Here is a 17,770-nt window from a genome sequence, read left to right as displayed (position 1 = left end):
ATAAACATACCTTCAAAGCAAGCTAATGTTTAAAAGCAATGTTTCAGTGCTAATTATTGTTATCAGAGGCTGCTTTCCGCCTCATTGGTGGCATGGATTCGGTCATTGTTAGCTAATCCCCAAGGAGAAACCAGCGCCCCCTCAGGTGTTAGGACTGCATCTTTCCCTAGCAAATGGCCTGATTCCCAAGCCACAGGATGGCCAGTTCTTTGGTCTTGGAGCCTGGATGAGGTGCCTTCACCTTCCCAGGTTCAAGTCCCAGCTCTGCCACTTCCCAGGTGTGTGGCCTTAGAAATGTTGTTTCATGTTCTTGAGCATCAGTTTTCTGGTCTAGAAAGTGAGACGTGTATGTGGAGCGCCTGACCCACTGAAGGGATTTAATTATTATTGTTGTCAATATCAGTATGTCTTCCACCGTGGGCTCAATGTTTTCTTTTGCTTTTTGATCAGGTTTATTGAAATATATTTTGCATATAACAAAATTTGCCCATTTCAGCTATACAATTTGATGACTTTTAACCATCACCATATACAATCATGTCACCACCATCACCATCATGCTATGGAACATTACCATTTCTCCCCAGAAAATTCTTTGATGCCCTTTGCAGTCAATTCCTTCCCTCCGCCCCCCACCCCACAGCCTCTAGCAACCACTAGTCTGCTTTCTATCATTATAATTTTCCAGAATTTCATGTAAATGGAGTCATACAAGTCTTGCTTCTTTTAGCTAACATAAGGCTTTTGAGATTTATACTCAATGTTGCATATGTAAATAGTTCATTCCTTTTCACTCCTGAGTAGTACTCCGAGTACTCTTTTTTTTTAACCCATTCACCAATTTATAGCAATTTGACTTCTTTCCAGTTTTTGGTTGTTATCAATAAAGCTACTACAGATGTTCACATGTGGGTCTTTGTGTGAACATAATGTTTTCAGTCTCTTGAGTAGATACCTAGGAATGGAATTGCTGCCAGATCACAAGGTAAATAGATGTTTAACTTTAATAAAAGAGACTCTGCCAAACTTTTCCAAAGAGGCTGCACCGTTTTGTATTCCCTCCAGGAGTGTATGAGAATTTAGTTGTCTGCATATTTAAATTTTGTGCAGGGATTCACATGACAAAACAATCCCCTGCCCCATCAGTTGGGGATGTTTTGGACAATAAGTATTAGAATATCTGACTCACAGATATGTGAGCCCCCATGAGAACAGGGACTTTGATCCCTCCCCCTGCTATTAGTGGCTGCCATTTTGCTGGGCCTATTCAGAAGCAGGCAACTTCCCAGCATGTAGTTCTCACACTAACCTTACAGTTCAGAGAACACCACTAACCCCTTTCACAGCAAACGGAGGCTTAGAGGATTAAATGAATTGCTCAAGAGAAGCATGGAATAGTCAGGACAAGGGCTTGAACTTTGGTGGGTCTGAGACCAAAGGCAGAGGCTTGAACCACTTGTCAACATGGCGCATGGCAGCAGGTGGGGAAGGATGGTGGGGGAAAGATGCTGCCATCTCATGTAGGAAGTAAGACATGGACACAGATAGACCAGAACGCAGTTTATTAGAAAGAAACCAGAGCCTTGTGCGGAGTGCTTTGGGGGTCCAAGGAAGCAGAAAGTCTGAAATCTCCAAGAGCCCTTTTTTTCTCCAGCTCCTTTGTGGTTTGCAGTCCCCAAGCAAAGCTTTCCCTTAATCCAATTAAAACGCACTTGTTTATGCTTATCAGCTCTTTATTTGGTTTGTTCAAAATGTGCAAATTACCCAGAGGCCTCTTCGTCCTCTGAACCAAAAGGCATCAATAAAACTATTAAGTTAAATCCAATTAAGCGCAACTGCTGGAACTTGAGTGTGGTAGAGCAGAACAGAAGGGAAGGAGGGAGGGGAAAGGATTTTGCTGGGGAGAGGAGAGATTCTTCCTACTCCTTTCAAACATTCCGTGAGTGTGGGCAGGAAAAGGGCAGAAAGATCCACGTCTACCACATGCTGGATGGTGGATTTATATGTAGTGTATCGTTCAATTATGTCAGTAACTCCGACAGGTGGACACGATGGACCCATTTTGCAGATGAAGGAACTGAGACTCAGAGAGGTGAAGCTGGTAGTCCAGAATGTCCCACGACTGGGAAGTGGCAAAGGCAGGATTTGAGTCCTGATCTGTCTAAACCCTCTGCCTAGAATCTTGGAATGTCAGAGCTTAAAGGGTCCTTAGAGGTCGTCTGGCCAAGAGCAAGCCTCTGGAAACACACAAACGTGAGTTTCCACATCCATAAAATGTGTATAGCCATGCTAGCCTCCCCGGGTTTGGGGAGGATTCGATGAAGTGATGTGTGTCTTAAGTACCTGGTACATAGTAGGTACCTGTTATAGGCTAACTTCTGATAACTGCATTCCTGTCAAAACCCATCTCCTTCCCCTTCCCTATTTTTTCAGAAAGAAAGGCTGAGATCCAGAAAGGGAACATGACCACCTCAAAGTTACAGAGACCCCGTGACAGAGGTAGGACTCAAACACAAGTGTCTTGCCTTCTGATTTAGCACCTCATTTCAGAACCTGCACTGCTTCTCCATTTTGCAGGTGAAAAAAAAAAAAGAAAGAAATTGAGGCACAAAGTGTAGAAGACACTTGGTGACCAGGTCATCAAGTTCAATACTGAGCCCAAGAACTTGGCAGCCGCCATGTCCTAAACTCTAGTCTTGGCACCGCTATTCCTTAGCTGTGTTGCTTGGGCACATGTCTTGACCTCTCTGCGCACCTGGTTCCTCCTCATTAAAATTGGGGCTCATCCCCCTCGTCCCAGCGAACTTTTAGGGTGCAGTGAGGTCAGGCAGGTGAAAGCCTCTTGTAAGCCGGAATGGCTGCCAACAGCACTGCACATGGACCATTTGGGGAATGGCTTGAGCATCTGCTCTTGTAGTCTCCAAAGATCCAGGATGGGTCTCTAATTCCCGGCAACCCTCTGACCCAGGGGACGCAGAGAGCTCAGGAAGGGAGAGAGGATGCCCAGGGTTCCAGGCAACATTAATCCTATTACAGATGCATTAGGAGACTAACGCTGGCTGAGTCCCAGGTCTCGGAAATCTGGGAAGCAGCTCACCTAAGGGGGCAGAAAATCACATGCGGCTGTGCACAGGAGCCTGATTACAGCAACACCATCCCTGGGCTGCAATGATGCACTCTTCCTAGTGCAAGGATAAACAGCTTGAAGTCAGACAAAGGTGGGTTCAACTCCCATCGCCATACTATCTCCCCAACCCAGTCACCTTGGTCAAGAGACTTCACCTCTCCAAGCCTCCATTCCTCCTCCGAATGTGAAATGTAGAATAATTGTCAATAATTGTTGAAAGTTGTTAATAATGATCTTAATAGTGATCATTATGACTTTTTCATTCCACTTTTTAAGACTCAAACCCTGTTGGGAGCAGCAGAAAGTCAAGAAGTAATGGTAACAGGTGGCTCTTCCGGAAATGATAATAAAAGGAAGCTTTTATTATTAGTGTTCCAACTGCAACATCTTTGTCCAATTGGCCCCGAGAGGCTGTGCGTGTGAGGGGAGAGTTGAACCTGTTGTATAAGAGGAAGAATGATGGGATATTCTGCTCTGACACGCGCAGTGGGATTTGCAGCAAAGCTGTGGACTAAAGGCGGGCTGTTGTCTTGAGGAAGGATTTTCCAACTTCCTTTATTCTCTTCTTTTAACACACAAAAGAAAGCCTAGCTCCTGGATTCTGCCAGGGTGCAGAGCAGTCCCCCTTCCTGCTACAACTCCGAGGCTTACCACCAGATGATAGGGGAATACAACATAGGGAGAGGAAAAGAAAAGATGCTTCTTTTTCCAGAGCCAGGAGTCGTAGAAGGAGAAGGGGAGAAGGATTCAGGAGAGAGGACTGCCTAGACATTTGCTTGGCCTTCCTTCTTGCAGCTTTGCCCCAGGTACAGTGAGGACAGGGGGGCTCTCTAAATCACAGCCTCATCTCACTGGCTTTCTCAGCACCCTCAGTTCTCATGTGGTGTGGATGTGGGGCAGGACCAGGTGACCTTCACACAAGCTGGGATGCCTCACCTCAGTCCAAACTGGGAGGAGGGCAGAGGAGGGGTGCTGGGGTTAATATTCAGGGGAGCCACGGGGAAGCTAACCAGGCAAGCCCAGGGCAAGATCCTCTTGCCCTGGTCTTATACTCACACACACAGGACCAGGGAGAAGGGAGACATTTCTCCACACGCACTGGGTCAGGGAGCCCTCGGGAGCTCTGGACTCCTCCACAATCCCCTGGGACCATCAGACCAAGCCCCGCCCTCCACATGCCCAAAACCACCCCAGGAGAAAAGCAGGAGGACAATTAACCTCAGGAACCTGTATAACTATCATCTGGACTAAAATGTCAAAACGGGGTTAGACTCGTTTGCTAGAGCTGCTGTAACCAATTACCACAGATTGGGCGGTTTAAACATCAGAAACACATTGTCTCACAACTGGAGGCTGGAAGTCCAGGATCAAAGTGTCAGCAGGGTTGGTTCCTGCTGAGAGCCTGGAAGGGAAGATCTTCTCCACGTCTCTCTCCTTGGCTTGTACTTGGCTGTTTCCCCCTCTGTCTCTTTATGTCGTCTTTTCTCTGTATGTGTCTGTGTTCAAATTTCCCCTTTTCATAAGGACACCAGTCATATTGGGTTAGGACCCACCCTAATGACCGATTTCAACTTTATTACCTCTGTGAAAACTCTATCTCCAAAGCAGGTCACATTTTGAGGAACGGGGGGTTAGGAGTTCAACACATGAACCTGGGGGACACACTTCAACCCACAACATGGGTAAAGCTTAATTGTTTGTTTTTTGTTTTGTTTTCTGCCAATGCAGGGGGGTGGGAGAAGTTGGGACAGATGTCATAAGGAAGACCAGATCAGCTGCAGACAAAGAAATTACATTTTCTTCACACACCAGCATTGCAGCAAGCATTCGAGGTGCAACCCCAATACGTAATTTAAGCAGATTTGCACGGCCTCCTGAAACAATGGTCTGAATTAGGCACGGCCCCCAGACATAACAAAGCAAGTGCAGTCTGGTAGCTCCAGTAAAAGGGAAAAAATGGAATAAAACATTACAACAGCGAGAGCTAGCAACTTTGGGGGGCATGTAACATTGTCCAGATGCTGTGATAAGCTCCTGACATGGATTATTTTATTGAATCCTCATGCAACCCTGCAAGACATTTTCCCCACACTCCGAATCGTATGGATGGGGAAACTGAGGCTCAGAGAGGAAAAGTCATTTGCCCAATCAACCTGGCCTCATTCCAGAGACTATGCGTGTGATCACTGCCTACTGCACCCGCCTCTCTTTCCTGAGCTGGCTGACCCCCTCTTAAGGCCTCCAAAGAGCGTGTACCTCTCCTCCAAGGGAGAGGGTGGGGTCCAGACCTGAGGTGGGGCTGGTGTGCGGAAAGCTCAGATTAGTCAGACCTGCAGATTTCCCCGGGCTTGAGGGTCAGGCTTCAGAAGCTCAGCTATACCTAGCTTCTCGGGGGAGAATCCGTCAGGGAGTTACAAAAACAACAAGGGCCAACAATGACACTTCTAAAAAGGAAACAATCTACATGTCCCTCGATAGGGGGTTGCCTAGATAAGTTGCGGTTCTTTTTCTAGGTTTGCTAGGAAATCAACTGAGCAATTAATGCTCTATAAAGGAATATGTGGTGGACACAGATTGATGTGTCTGAACCAAAATGTGAGAAAAAGATGGAGCTGTTGAAGGGGATGGACAACCACACTGAAGAGCAGAGAACAGTGGAGCCGGCTGTGGGGACATCTGGGTTCTTGCCCTGGCTCACCTCCGATGGACTGTGGAGTCCCATCAGGGATCCAGTGGAGCGGCTCCACTAGACTGACCATAAGGGTCTTGTCAGTTTTGACGTGTTCAGCTTGAGCAAGCCGTTTCCATAGAACTATCTGCATCCTTGAAGATGCTGTGGCCAGGGGACCAGGATGAGGTTTATAAGCAGGTGACACACCTGGGAAATCCAGGAACAAGAAAGGGGTGACATTTAAGATTCCAACAAGCTGAAAACCCATTGTCCCTATGGTGAGCTTGTTAGGGGAGCAGGGAAGCCCCTGTTCCATTCCCAATTTCTTGTTCCTTCAACCTTCTCGGTTCCTGCAATTCCACCTTCAGCATGCCGTTCGCTTGGGCTAAGCAATGCCAGCTCCCTGATGCTCTTTCAAAGGAGGGAAGGAATATTGGATCAAATCACTCTTCTATTTTGAGGAGTCAGAGATGGGGGAGCAGTCGCTGACAGATGCATCCTGGCCCCCAGAGTCAATCCCAGTTCAGCAACTCCCAGCCAAGATGTGAGTCTTCTCTCTCTAATTCCTGGGAGGTTCAAGGCTTTATAACAGAAAGCCTTTCTCTCCCTTCTGTACTAATTTCTTCACACCTCATTTATTAAACACAAGCAGCAGCATATCTAGTGAAAGAGTATGAGCCACTGAGCAATACAGACGTGGGATCAAATCTCAACTCTTCTCCATACTAATATGTTGTAAGATTCAGGAAAGTGAGGATAGTGATTGCTGTCATATCCCCAGAGCCCAGCACAGTGTAGGTGCTCAATAAAAATCAATGAAACTTCCCAAGTTTCATCAATGTAGAAAAAAAGGTGAAAACAATTTGGAAATGGTGAATTGTAATAGCCATTGTCATAAACTCGATGATGATGATGATGATGATAAAAATAACATCAGCTTGTGCTTATTTCTTCATTCATTCCACAAAAATAGTGTGAGCACTTTTTGTGTACTAAGCACAGCTCTGAGTGCTGGGGATACAGAGGTGGGCAAGATATACACCAATCCCTGCCTTCATGGAGCTCACCGCCCAGTAGGGGAACAGCCTTAAGGCAGTTAAACACAGAAATAAATGAAATGATTCCAGATGGCAATAAGTACCCTAATGGATATCCGTGTGGTTCTAGGAAACTTGAGCTCTTGAGTTTCAGCTTCTTCATCTCCAAAGTTAAGACGCTTTTACGCTTCAGGCTCCTAATGAGGATGAAATGGGATGATGGATGTGGAATTGCCTAAAATCCCGTCATGAGTCAAACCTTCCCAGTCAAGCGCTGGACCCTGAGCATCGTAAACTGCCTGCCGTGAACCAGGGGCTCATAGGCTGTTAGCAGCCACAAGCCAAGGCTGAGAGCCCCCTTTCCCACCTCCCTGTGTGTGTCCCTGCTCTGTGGCACCAGCATCTGGGAGCCAACCAGAAACTCATTCTATTATCCAGATGTTTACTCTATAGGTGTGTCAAACATCTGTATGATGGAAGCCAGGGAGAAGATAATCCAGATCCACCTCTCCCAAAGCTAGACATCTGGGCTCCAGGGACACTTGGGCATCAGGGAGTCATTATCTGGCTGTGCTTCCTGCTGTAGTATCACCCAGTGCCCAACACAGACCTGGGGCCCAGTTGATTGCTCTATCCATGATTTCTAAGTGGAAGCTTGTGGTCATGGTTGCACCAGCCAAATCCTTAACAGAGTCCTGGTCCGGAAAAGAACTACAAAACAGTAGGAGGAGGGGAAAGAGGAGGAGGGAGGCATCTGGTTCCTTTAGTTTCAGGCTGCAATTAATCAGACAAAAGGGAAGGGAAAAAACCAAGGGAGGTAGAAGCACTCCATGGAAGCCTCCTTCATTTGTGACCGCTCCTAATGGTACAAGGGAAAGAACCGTGGCTTCTCCACTTCCAAACTAGGTGACCTGGGGCCTCAGTTTCCATGTCTGTGAAATGGGGGATAGTCCTACCCTTTCCAAGTTCCATCAATATGGGAAAAAATGTGAAAGTACTTTGGAAATGATGTAATCATGATTGTCATGAAATTAGATGATGATGATGATAAAAATAACATCAGCTTATGTTATTTTTTCATCTGTTCAACAAAATCCTGTGAGCACTTTTTCTGTGCTAAGCACCACTCTGGGCGCTGGGGATACACAGGTGGGCAAGATGGGCACGGTCCTTGCCCTGATGGAGCTCACTGCCCAGTAGGGGGACAGTCTTAAGGCAGCTAAACAAATAAATCAAATCAATCCGGATGACAGGAGGTACCATGATGAAAATGAAACAAGAGATCTGATAGACAGTGAATGGGGATGGAGGCTACTTTAAGTGGGGGAAGGGGTCAGGAAGGACCTCTCTCAGGAGGTGACACTGGAGCTGAGATCTGGAGGGGGTGGAGGAACCAGTCATGCAAACAGAGGTCCCAGGATAGCAGACACGAAGGCCAGAAGTGGGAACAGCCTCGGATGTGTTAGCATTGTTGCCGTTGTTAACCTGCCTCTTTTGTTTTGGGGACGCAGAGAGGAATGCCTGACTGGGGAGCATCACGAGATAAAGATGGAGGAGGTGATGTCAGTCCTCTAGGGCCTCGTAAGCCACAGTAAAAGGTTTGGATTATTGTACTCCGTGACGGATGGATGCTAACTCTGGCTGCTTTGCGGTGATTGGTTGTCGGGGGGCAAGGCTGGAAGTGGGGAGACCAATGATGGGGTGGATGCATGTCTAGATGAAAGAGGGCAGTGAGTGTGAGCCCAACACCTGCTAAATGCTTACATGCCACATCTCCTTTAATCCCCATAGCAACCCCGTGAGCTGCAAGTTCCTATTATACCCATTGTACAGATGAGAAAACTGAGGCTTTGGAGATGTTGAGTAGCTTGCCCAAGGTCATAGAGCCTTAACCTTAGCCCTAACCCTAGCTGATGTAAATGGTGGAGCTGAGGTTCCAACCCACTCAGTCTGACTCCTGAGCCCATGTGATCCTGGACCTTAACCATCAGAAGCCCTTTGAGTCAGGGGACAGAGCTGGGCAGGGTATGCTCAGTCTTTCCTAAGGTCCTGCCTCTTTGGATAGACCCTGCAGGGATTACCCGCCTCTGAGTTGCTCCCTTGAATCAGAGGGAAGCCCCCAAACCTGGGTCTGTCTATGCTGCCAATGCAAGTGGGAAGTCATTCCTGCAGACGCCATGAATTATTTTATTTTATTTTTAAAAATACTTTTAATTGAGGCGTAACTTAATTACTGTGAAGTGCATTAGTCTTATATGTACAGATAAATGGGTTTTTACATATGAAGACAGCCATGGAACCACCATCTACATCAAGATAGAGATCATTTCTCACCCATACCCAGGACAATTTTGAAGGGTAAAGTTTATGCCCCAAACACAGCATGTCTCTGCCCTGTACCAGGTTTTTCCAAGATCTCCTGTTTCCCCTGGAAGGAAGACTCTGCTGGAAACTCCCAGTGACTCCAGATCTTAGGCAGGGGTCCTGCAGGGCAGACCAGCATCAAAGCCCTTGTCAACAAACTAAGAAGTGAAGAGGGTAGCTTGGTGAATGTCCAGGTCTGTAGAATAATGGTATTTAAAAATGATCCACATGAGCATTTCCACACACATCTCATTTCACAGCAGTCAGTGAGGTAGGAAGGAGGTCCCAATATTATTACAAAAAAGCCTCAGTTTCACCATCTGCAAAATGGGGGAATGGGAAGGGATGAACTTGATGAAGCAGAGTTCCTTCCAAACTCAACAACCCTAAGATTCTCAGGCTCAGGAGGAAGTGACAAAGCCACCCAGACACCACTTCCTCCCTCCAAACGAAAAACCTATCTCTCAGATTCCCCCACTCTCACCGCCTCAAAATCTGACAGTGGAGAGAGAGCACATGCTTGCTATCGTTCTCCAGGGAGGGGTCTCTTCAGAGGACAGTTTATGTTTGCAAGTTGCTTTAGGGTCCAAAGAGACTGGGGTTTGAATTCTAGCTCTACCACTTACTAGCTGTGTGACACTGGGCAAGTCACTTCACCTCTCTGAACCTCAGTTTCCTCATCTGTACAGGCAGATGGTAATGGTCCTTACCACAAAGATCGCTGTAAGGATTCCATGAGTTAATGACAGGAAAGTGCTTGCAGGGCGTCTGGAGGATCCCCCAGGGCAGAACTTGGTGACCTCCAAGGTTAAACCCCAAGTTCAAGCACTGGGAGTGTTGTCTGCTTAAATTCCCCTCAGCCACCACCCACAATTGCTGCATTAATATGCTTCCATTCCTCTTGGGTTAATATATGTATTATTTATAGGGCTTTATTAACTGCTCAGAGGGCTCCCCTGAGAAATATAAGTGTGCATTGGGAGGTACATTTGAATAATATTTACAATTAATTTCCGTCAATAAAGCAATGCACCGAGGTCTCTGTGCAGCTGAAACGAGCCCTGGGTTGGTTTCCCGCTAACCGGTCCCTGGAGAAAGCTTGGGTAGCTTTTAACTAGCTTTGGAATAGTCCATTTCTCTCAAGCTCCACCTTGGCTTCCAAAGTTCAGGCACCAGGGCATTCACCTGGATGCCGCAGCAGTCTCCCGCTTCCCCTCTCGCCCCTCTCTAGCTTGTCCCCCAGAGCAGCCCTGGGCATCGGGCATCCTTTTAATAGGCAGGTCTGAGCACATTACTCCCTTAAACGTGGCTTCCCCTTCACCCCCATCCCACCGTCTGGCCCTGTCTCCTCTCCATCCTATCTGGTCCCTATTCATTCTACTCGCTCTGCTGCAGCCTCCATCCCCTTTCAATCGCTCAGAGCCATTCTGCTCCCTCCCACATCGATGCCATTGCCCATGCTGTTTCCTCCACCTGAAACACTCTCCAGCACCTACCCACTGAATCAGTGCCTACCCACCCTTCACATCTCAGGTGTCGCTTCCCCCAGGAAATTTCCTTGGCCTTTGGACAGGGTCACATCCCTCTATAATATGTGGGTAGCATTTACTATGGTTGTTTTCCATTTGGGGTATATATTTTTTAATTGGCTGTCACCACTGGCCAATGAATGTGCGCAGGAGGACAGAGATGGTGTATGTACTGATCATCCCGCGCATTCCCAGTGCCTGCAGGGCCTCGCAAAGAGGACGTATTACATAGATGCTTGTGGAGTGGATGAATGGGTGGATTTATAAACAGGTGGTTATGGAAATGGATGGGTGCGTGAAAGGATGGCTAGATGAATGTGTAAATGGCAGCATCTGTCCTTGGGTGGCCCGATGCATGGACTTAGGAGTAAGGAGTCCTGGGTTTCAGTCCCTTCTCTGCCATGGCTTGCCATTTTGTCTTGGGTAAGTCACTACCTGTCTCATATCCTTGGTTTCTAGGAAAATTACATGAGTTGGAGGGAATATTTTTCGAGATGTGGATTTCTTGAAGTTCAAAATTTGGGGAATGGGAGGTCGGGAATTTCAGGGCTTCTCCTGCTGTCTCACAACATAGCTGTGTGACTTCGGACAGGACATGTCACCTCTCTGAGCCTCAGGTGGTATTCCACGAGTTGCGCGGGGAAGGCAAGGGTCAGAACCCCCCAGCATGGAGCCCCAGGCTTGCTTCAGTTTCTTTATTTAAGAGAAATGTTGTCCTCAGAGAGGGGAAGCAAGCGAGCCCCCTACCTCAAGGTCTGACGAGCAGCTTCCTGGTTCCCCTGGTCTTGGATACCAGCCCCAGTAGCAATTTTCCAAAGCCAGAGCATCACAGCATGTCAGGAAGGAATGGGAGACGGAGGCCAGAGGCAGGAGTTGGGGAATAAATGACCACTCCATCCAAGCCAGCACCACCTAATTTTGCAGATTTCTCGAAGGGCAGCTCTTAGGACCTCAGTTCCCTCATCTGTAAAATGGGAAATACCTGGGTGGTTTGAGTTTGAATGGCCCTGTGGCTCTCATGATTGGATGCTCTCTTCTCCCACCCATCCTGGCCCCTAAGCCCTCCAAGCTTAAGGGCTTAAGGCAAACTCCTCCCTCAGACAGCGCCTGGGTGGGTCCCCCCTTCTGAGCCCCTCACTCTTGTCTTGCTCCTGCTTCTTCTCTCCCTTCCCCTCCCCCCTCCCTCTCCATCCTCCCAAGGGCTGAAGAAGCTGGGAATTCAGGCAGCAGACCCAGTTCCGTTTACTACTGTGTGACCCTGAACAAGTGAGGTCCACAATCTGACCCTCCCTTTCTGCACCCCCCAAGGCGGGTCTGATGGTTCTCTTCTCACAGGACCGTTTTTGAGGGTTTGATGAGATTTTGTGCCTGACACATGGTAGATGCTTGATAAATGCCAGATCTCTTTTCTTCATTGTCCTTCTCTGTTTCCTTTGTGCTTCCCTCCTCCCTCCCTCTCCCCCACCCTCAAACAGCATCTTCTCTGCTTGTCCCTCTGCCCACAGCCCCGTGCCCCCTCCACCCACCCACCAAACCCAGGAAGCAGCACGGAGGCTCCACTGGCAGGTCCTGGCCCTGGAGGGAGGGCTCTCGGGCACAAAGCGTGTTGGCTGCCTGTGGAGTAATTCAGATGCACGTGCTTTGTGAACTGCAGGGCCTTTGTATGTGTGACCTGTGGGGTCGTCAGAAGCTGTAGGGACAAGGTTGAAAAGGGTGTTATGGTTGCACTTAAGCATTTGATGGGGAACTACAATCAGAACAGGAAGACTTGGTGGGGCAGCCAGAAAGAGCGAACCCTGGCTCCGAGGAGGAAAACAGCTGGCTTTCATTTTGTTCCTGTTCATCAGCTTTTCCAATGACAAAATGATTTCCTGGCTTCCCCAGCCTGGCCTGACCTGCACGCAGCCCGGAAGGAACGAGAAACTGAGCCCCAGGGAACAGCACGGTCCTCCCCGAGTGGCTGGTGACTGTCTCTGGGGCCTGGAACACGTCCCACTCCATCCTGCGCCCTGGATGCTTCCCCTGTGAAGTTGGGAAAGGGGGTGACAGGGGGCGCTGGGCAATATTTAAAGCTCCCTTAGCTCAAGCTAAGTTCAGATTGCTCAAAACCATCGGAGGCCCCAGCGGGGTCAGTTCGGAGCTGCCTCACCAACACACTGACCCAACAAGGGAAGGAACAGTTTGTCTCTTAATGAGGTGTGATTCCAAACAGCCCATGGCCTCGGGAACTCGCGGCCCGTGCTGTGTTGACGTTACATCTGTTCACTGTATCTTGTTGAAGTGGCTTCGCACCAAAGAAACTTGGAAGAGAGCAGAATATGGACACTTGGAGGCCAAAGGGCCCTCCCGTCAGGCCTCTCTCCCCACTGCCCTCCCCCGGAGAGCTGGGGGGGGACACAGGAGGTGGGAGCCAGGGTGGGTGGCTGTGAACGGATGCCCAGGGAGCTGGGAGCCAAGTACATTTTCTTTGCCACGTTGGATCGTTTTTGAAAACTATTTGCAAAGCTGCCTTTAAAGCCCTTAAGATGTTTACATTCATCTGCTGAGGGATGCATATATATTTATGGTCAAAACCCCAAGCCTCTGCCGACTTATTTGAGCCAGACAGACCTAGGTTCAAACCTAGCCAGACTCTAACAGAGACCTGCTGGGTGCCCTCGGGCGAGTTACTCAAACTCTGAGCCCCAGACGCCTCATCCGTAAAAGGGAAGGGATGATTGTACTTAACTCAGGGCTGCTGTGAGGGATAAATGAGATACACATGTAAAGTGCTTAACATAGAAGTGCTAAATAAATGTAGGTTACCAGGATAGTCTAGAATATTCTCAGTAGATACATTCTCCATAAAAGAACAGTTTCTGGGACCAGACGGAGCTGGGTTCAGACGGGTAACTGGGCCCCTGGCTAGCTGTGTGACGTTGGGTGTGTAACTTCCCTTCTCTGAGCCTCAGCTGTGTCGTTTGTAAATGGGACGATGACACTGCAGCACAGGGAGGTGTGGGCCCCAGAAAAGACAATGTGACTGCACATACGAGGGGCCCTAGGCCTGTGGGCCCCCCTCGGCCCTGCGTGTCAGGAGCACAGTCCAGTGAGCCAGGCTCCAGATTCTGCTTCAAGCTCGGGGACTGAGCCCTCGGATTCAGCTTCAGCCCGTGAGGTGCTCCGAGGTTGCTTCCTGCAGCTGATTTTGCACTAGCCTCCAGCCAGGCTTTGAGGAAGTTGGGAAGGAGTAGATGTCCCCCACCATCCTCCCATCTGCCTCCTGCCCTGGAGTGTTTTCTTCTGAGCATCTCCAGCAAGAACCAGTGGATCAGGGAAGAGGGAGGAATCCCTGTGATGGGGTAGAGGCTGCTGGTGAAGCTGCCCACCTCGAACCAGCCCAGGGTAACAAATGCAAAGTGAGAACAGGGCTTGGGGCAAGGGGCTGGCATCACCCCCACCCCCAAAATAGCTACGGCCCAAAGCACCATCGCCCTGGGAGGTTTGAGGGTGAGTTGATACATGTCATGCACCCTTTGAAAGGTCTTTTTTTTCTTCATTCCTTCCCCCAAACCCCTGAGTCCTCATCACAGCCCTGCTTCTCTTGCCCTCACAAAGAGCCCCATGGCTCCTCAGGACCTGTTGCCTGTCTTTTCAGCCGATCTGAAAGTCAAATGCATGGTCCCGGGAGTTCCTGTGCTCACATGTCACCTTCTCTTCCCAGGGAACCTGGAGAAGGTGTGTGCATTTCCACACACCCTAACCCAGAGGAATGGCTTGAGTGGCAGGATTTCTGGCCAGCTATTGACAGAGGGATATGAGCGAGGCGTGACCTACATCACACTGGGTTTGCTCTGACCTCCTCTGCTCACACCAGGAATGGACCTTGAAAAGCGTTTCTGTCATTCCTGGGAAGCACTCAGGTAGGTAACTGATCCCTCTGTCTTATGCCCATCCCAGTTCATAGCAGTGCTTTTGAGAATGCTCCCTTTTTTGCTTTGCACCAGTCAAGGCTGGTCTCCCAGGATGCACGGGATCTTCCAGCCTCTTCCAAGGCTGAGCGCCGTAGCCTGCTCTGTCCGCCGTGCCCCTGGAAGAAAGGAGTTCTGAGCCCTGGATTCCCAGTTCAAAACACAGTTCAGCCCCATGCAAAATACAGCGGGCATCTGTGGGTGCCCAAGGTGTTCTTGCCGTGGTCTCGAGAAGGCGTAGCTTTGAGCCTCCAAGGTTGGGAGTATCCACGGGGGGCGGGGGTGTTCCAGGCGAGGCTCAGAGCATGCTGGTCTCCCTCTCGTTCATGGATGACATCTTGGTGAAACTTCTGTGGCTGGGATAGGAGGAGTGGCCTGTGTCCTCACTCAGAGCATGGACCAGACGGGAGAAGAGGGCCACCTTGAACTTCTTGAAGTCCTGACCCACGAAGACGTAGAGAATGGGATTCATGCAGCTGTTGGCAATGGCGATGGCAGTGGCCAGGGGCACACCCAGGCTGAAGACGGAGCCAGGCATGGCGCTGTGATGGAGCTCCAGAAGGTACAGCGTGTGGTAGGGGCACCAGCAGAGGAAGAAGGTGATAATGATGGTCACGATGACCTTGAAGGGCTTCTTAGTCTTGGCCAGGCGGTTGCGCCGCAGCTTGCAGACGATGGTGACGTAGCAGGCGGTGATGACGAGCATCGGGGTCAGGAAGCCACAGAGGAAGCGGGTGATGGTCACCGCCACGTGCCGGCCAAAGCCCACAGCGTCCACTTGGGGATGAGTGGGCCACGAGGAAGAGCTGGTGGCAGACAGGCTGAAGTTGTTAAAGCAGGATATTTTCCCGTGCACGTGGGCTGTGTCCCGGAAGACGAGGGATGGGGAACTCAAGAAGAAAGCCAGGACCCAGATGACCATGCAGGCCATGTAAGCCAGCCGGACGCTGCGGTGGTTCTGGGACCAGACGGGGAGGAGCACGGAGATGCAGCGGTCGGAGCTGATGACAGTGAGCAGGAAGACGCTGGTGTACATGTTGTGGATGAGCAGGAAGTTGCTGATCTTGCACATGGCTGTGCCGAACACCCAGTGGTAGTCCATGGCGGCGTAGGTGATGTGGATGGGGAGGAAGACGTTGAACAGGAAATCCGCGACGGCCAGATTGAGGAACCAGACGGTGTTCACCGTCTTCTTCATCTTGCAGGTGGCGATGATGATCACCAAGCCGTTGCCCAGGATCCCGAGGAAACAGATGATGCTGTAGACCACCACCAGGAAGATCCTGACCACCCTGCCTTCCAGGGGAGAGAACTCCTCCAACACCACGATGGGGTCGAAGTCATCAGAGTACACGTACTCATAGGTGAGGGAGGTGATGTTATCCTCATCCTCCATTCTCTGCAAGCGGAGGCAGGGGTCATTAGGGGTCATTAGGCAGGGGTCATTAGGGGTCATTAGGCAGGGGTGATTAGGGGTCATTAGGCAGGGGTCATTAGGGGAACTTGATGAGAACTGGCTTTAAGAGGTTGACCTTAAAGCCAGTGCGACTGACCGTGTCCTCCCTGGCTGTGAGCAAGGCCAGTCGGGTGGCTTTGCTATTTTATTTACTGGACTAACACCTCTCAGGTACCTCCTGTATATCGGGTACTATTCTAAAGGGTTGAGGTATGTAAACTCTTTTCATCCTCATAATAACTCAATGAAGGTTGTTACAAACCCCATTTTACAGATGAGGAAACTGAGGCACAGAGAGCTTGAGTCATGTGCCCAAAGTCATACAGCTGGGAAGAGGCAGAGCCAGGAGTCAGGCCCCAGCTTCAGAGTCTATGGTCCCTCTGGACCACCATGTTTTTGCTGCCTCTCTGGGACCCTCCCCTTTCCCTTACAGTCTAGTGGGAGACAACTATTCATCAAAAAACTCCTCAAATCATGGACAAATCGCAACAATGCTAAGCGCAATAAAGGAGAGGTGCGTAGTGCTGCGAACTTGGTTCCGACCATATTTCCAAAACCCAGGGACAGCTGCACTGACAGTGCACCCACCTCATCCTCGTCCCACACTGATGCCCTTTGGAGAGATGAGTTCAGATCCCGTGTCCCTTACCGTTCACTGTTACGATGCCCAAAGCTCTCCAATGTGGGTCCTTAGCCAATCAGTTCCCAAACACAGCTGGAAACACCTGCAGGGAAGAATGAGGAAGAGCAGTTGGCTCTGGATCTAAGAACCAGAGGTTTGGGTGGACCCAGAGCCAGAGGTTGAATGTATCGCTGTTACTCCCACTTTCCAGAGGAGGAAGCAGAGGCTCAGAGAAGCTAAGTGATGTGCCCGAGGTTACCCAGCTGGGAAGTGGTGGAGTCCCCTGAACCCAGGTCAACAGCTGAACCCTTCATCCCAACCCCCATCTCCACCGACCCCCCCCATCCCAGCACATCCAGAGACGAGAGCCCGATTCAGGGATGGGTGCAGGGGAGAGAGTATGGATGGCTCGATACGAATCCACTGCCAGGGCAGGACCCAGAAAACACCATTTCAGGCAGTGTTGGGGACACAGGAGACAAGAAGAGGAACTGCCCAGAGCACCTACTCTGTGCCAAGAACTATAATTTCCTCATCACATTAAATCCTCCCAGAGGTTCTTCCAGGCAGGTGATACTACTCTTGGTTTGGAGCTGTGGAAACTGAGGCTCAGAGAGAAGCATCCTTCTCACCGGGCATCTTCTGGGCCCTCTGTTACCAAGAATTGGGCCCTGGTGTCACAACGGTCCGATGAGACAGACACAAATACATTCCCTGAGCATCTACTATATGCCAGACAGCTGAACTGGTACTTCATACAATCCCCATAACAACCTTGTTGGGTATTTTCCCAATTTATGGAAGAAGGAACAAAGATTGGAGAGTTCGCAAGCTTGGGAGGTCTTGGAGGAGGTGGTCTCACGCACCGTTCACACCCAGCCTTGGCCACCTGCCAGCTCCGTGGCTTTGGACACACGACTTCTCCTCTCTGAGCCTCGGTTTCCTCATCAGTAAGATGGGAATACTCACTACTTCACAGAAAGGATGTAAGAATCACAGGCGATCAGGAACGTG

The 17,770-nt window shown here is 49.7% G+C and overlaps 1 protein-coding gene across 4 annotated transcripts in view; it reads right to left on the bottom strand.

Moving 5' to 3' along the window:
* Positions 1 to 14,623: 14,623 nt before the first annotated feature.
* Positions 14,624 to 17,770, bottom strand: part of CMKLR1 (chemerin chemokine-like receptor 1) — a 38,045-nt gene continuing 34,898 nt past the window's right edge. For all 4 annotated transcript variants that reach the window (XM_033837097.2, XM_019950580.3, XM_073790245.1 and 1 more), the window contains exons 2-3: positions 16,784 to 16,859; positions 14,624 to 16,077 (exon numbers count right to left, since the gene is read on the bottom strand). In XM_033837097.2, coding sequence (XP_033692988.1) covers positions 14,977 to 16,074 — 1,098 coding nt within the window. In that variant the 5' untranslated portion in view covers positions 16,075 to 16,077; positions 16,784 to 16,859 and the 3' untranslated portion in view covers positions 14,624 to 14,976. The remainder of the gene's footprint in view (positions 16,078 to 16,783; positions 16,860 to 17,770) is intronic.

This window comes from Tursiops truncatus, chromosome 13 (genome assembly GCF_011762595.2).
Source record: "Tursiops truncatus isolate mTurTru1 chromosome 13, mTurTru1.mat.Y, whole genome shotgun sequence".
Taxonomy (NCBI): Eukaryota; Metazoa; Chordata; class Mammalia; order Artiodactyla; family Delphinidae; genus Tursiops; species Tursiops truncatus.
This window is presented reverse-complemented; position numbering and strand designations above follow the sequence as displayed.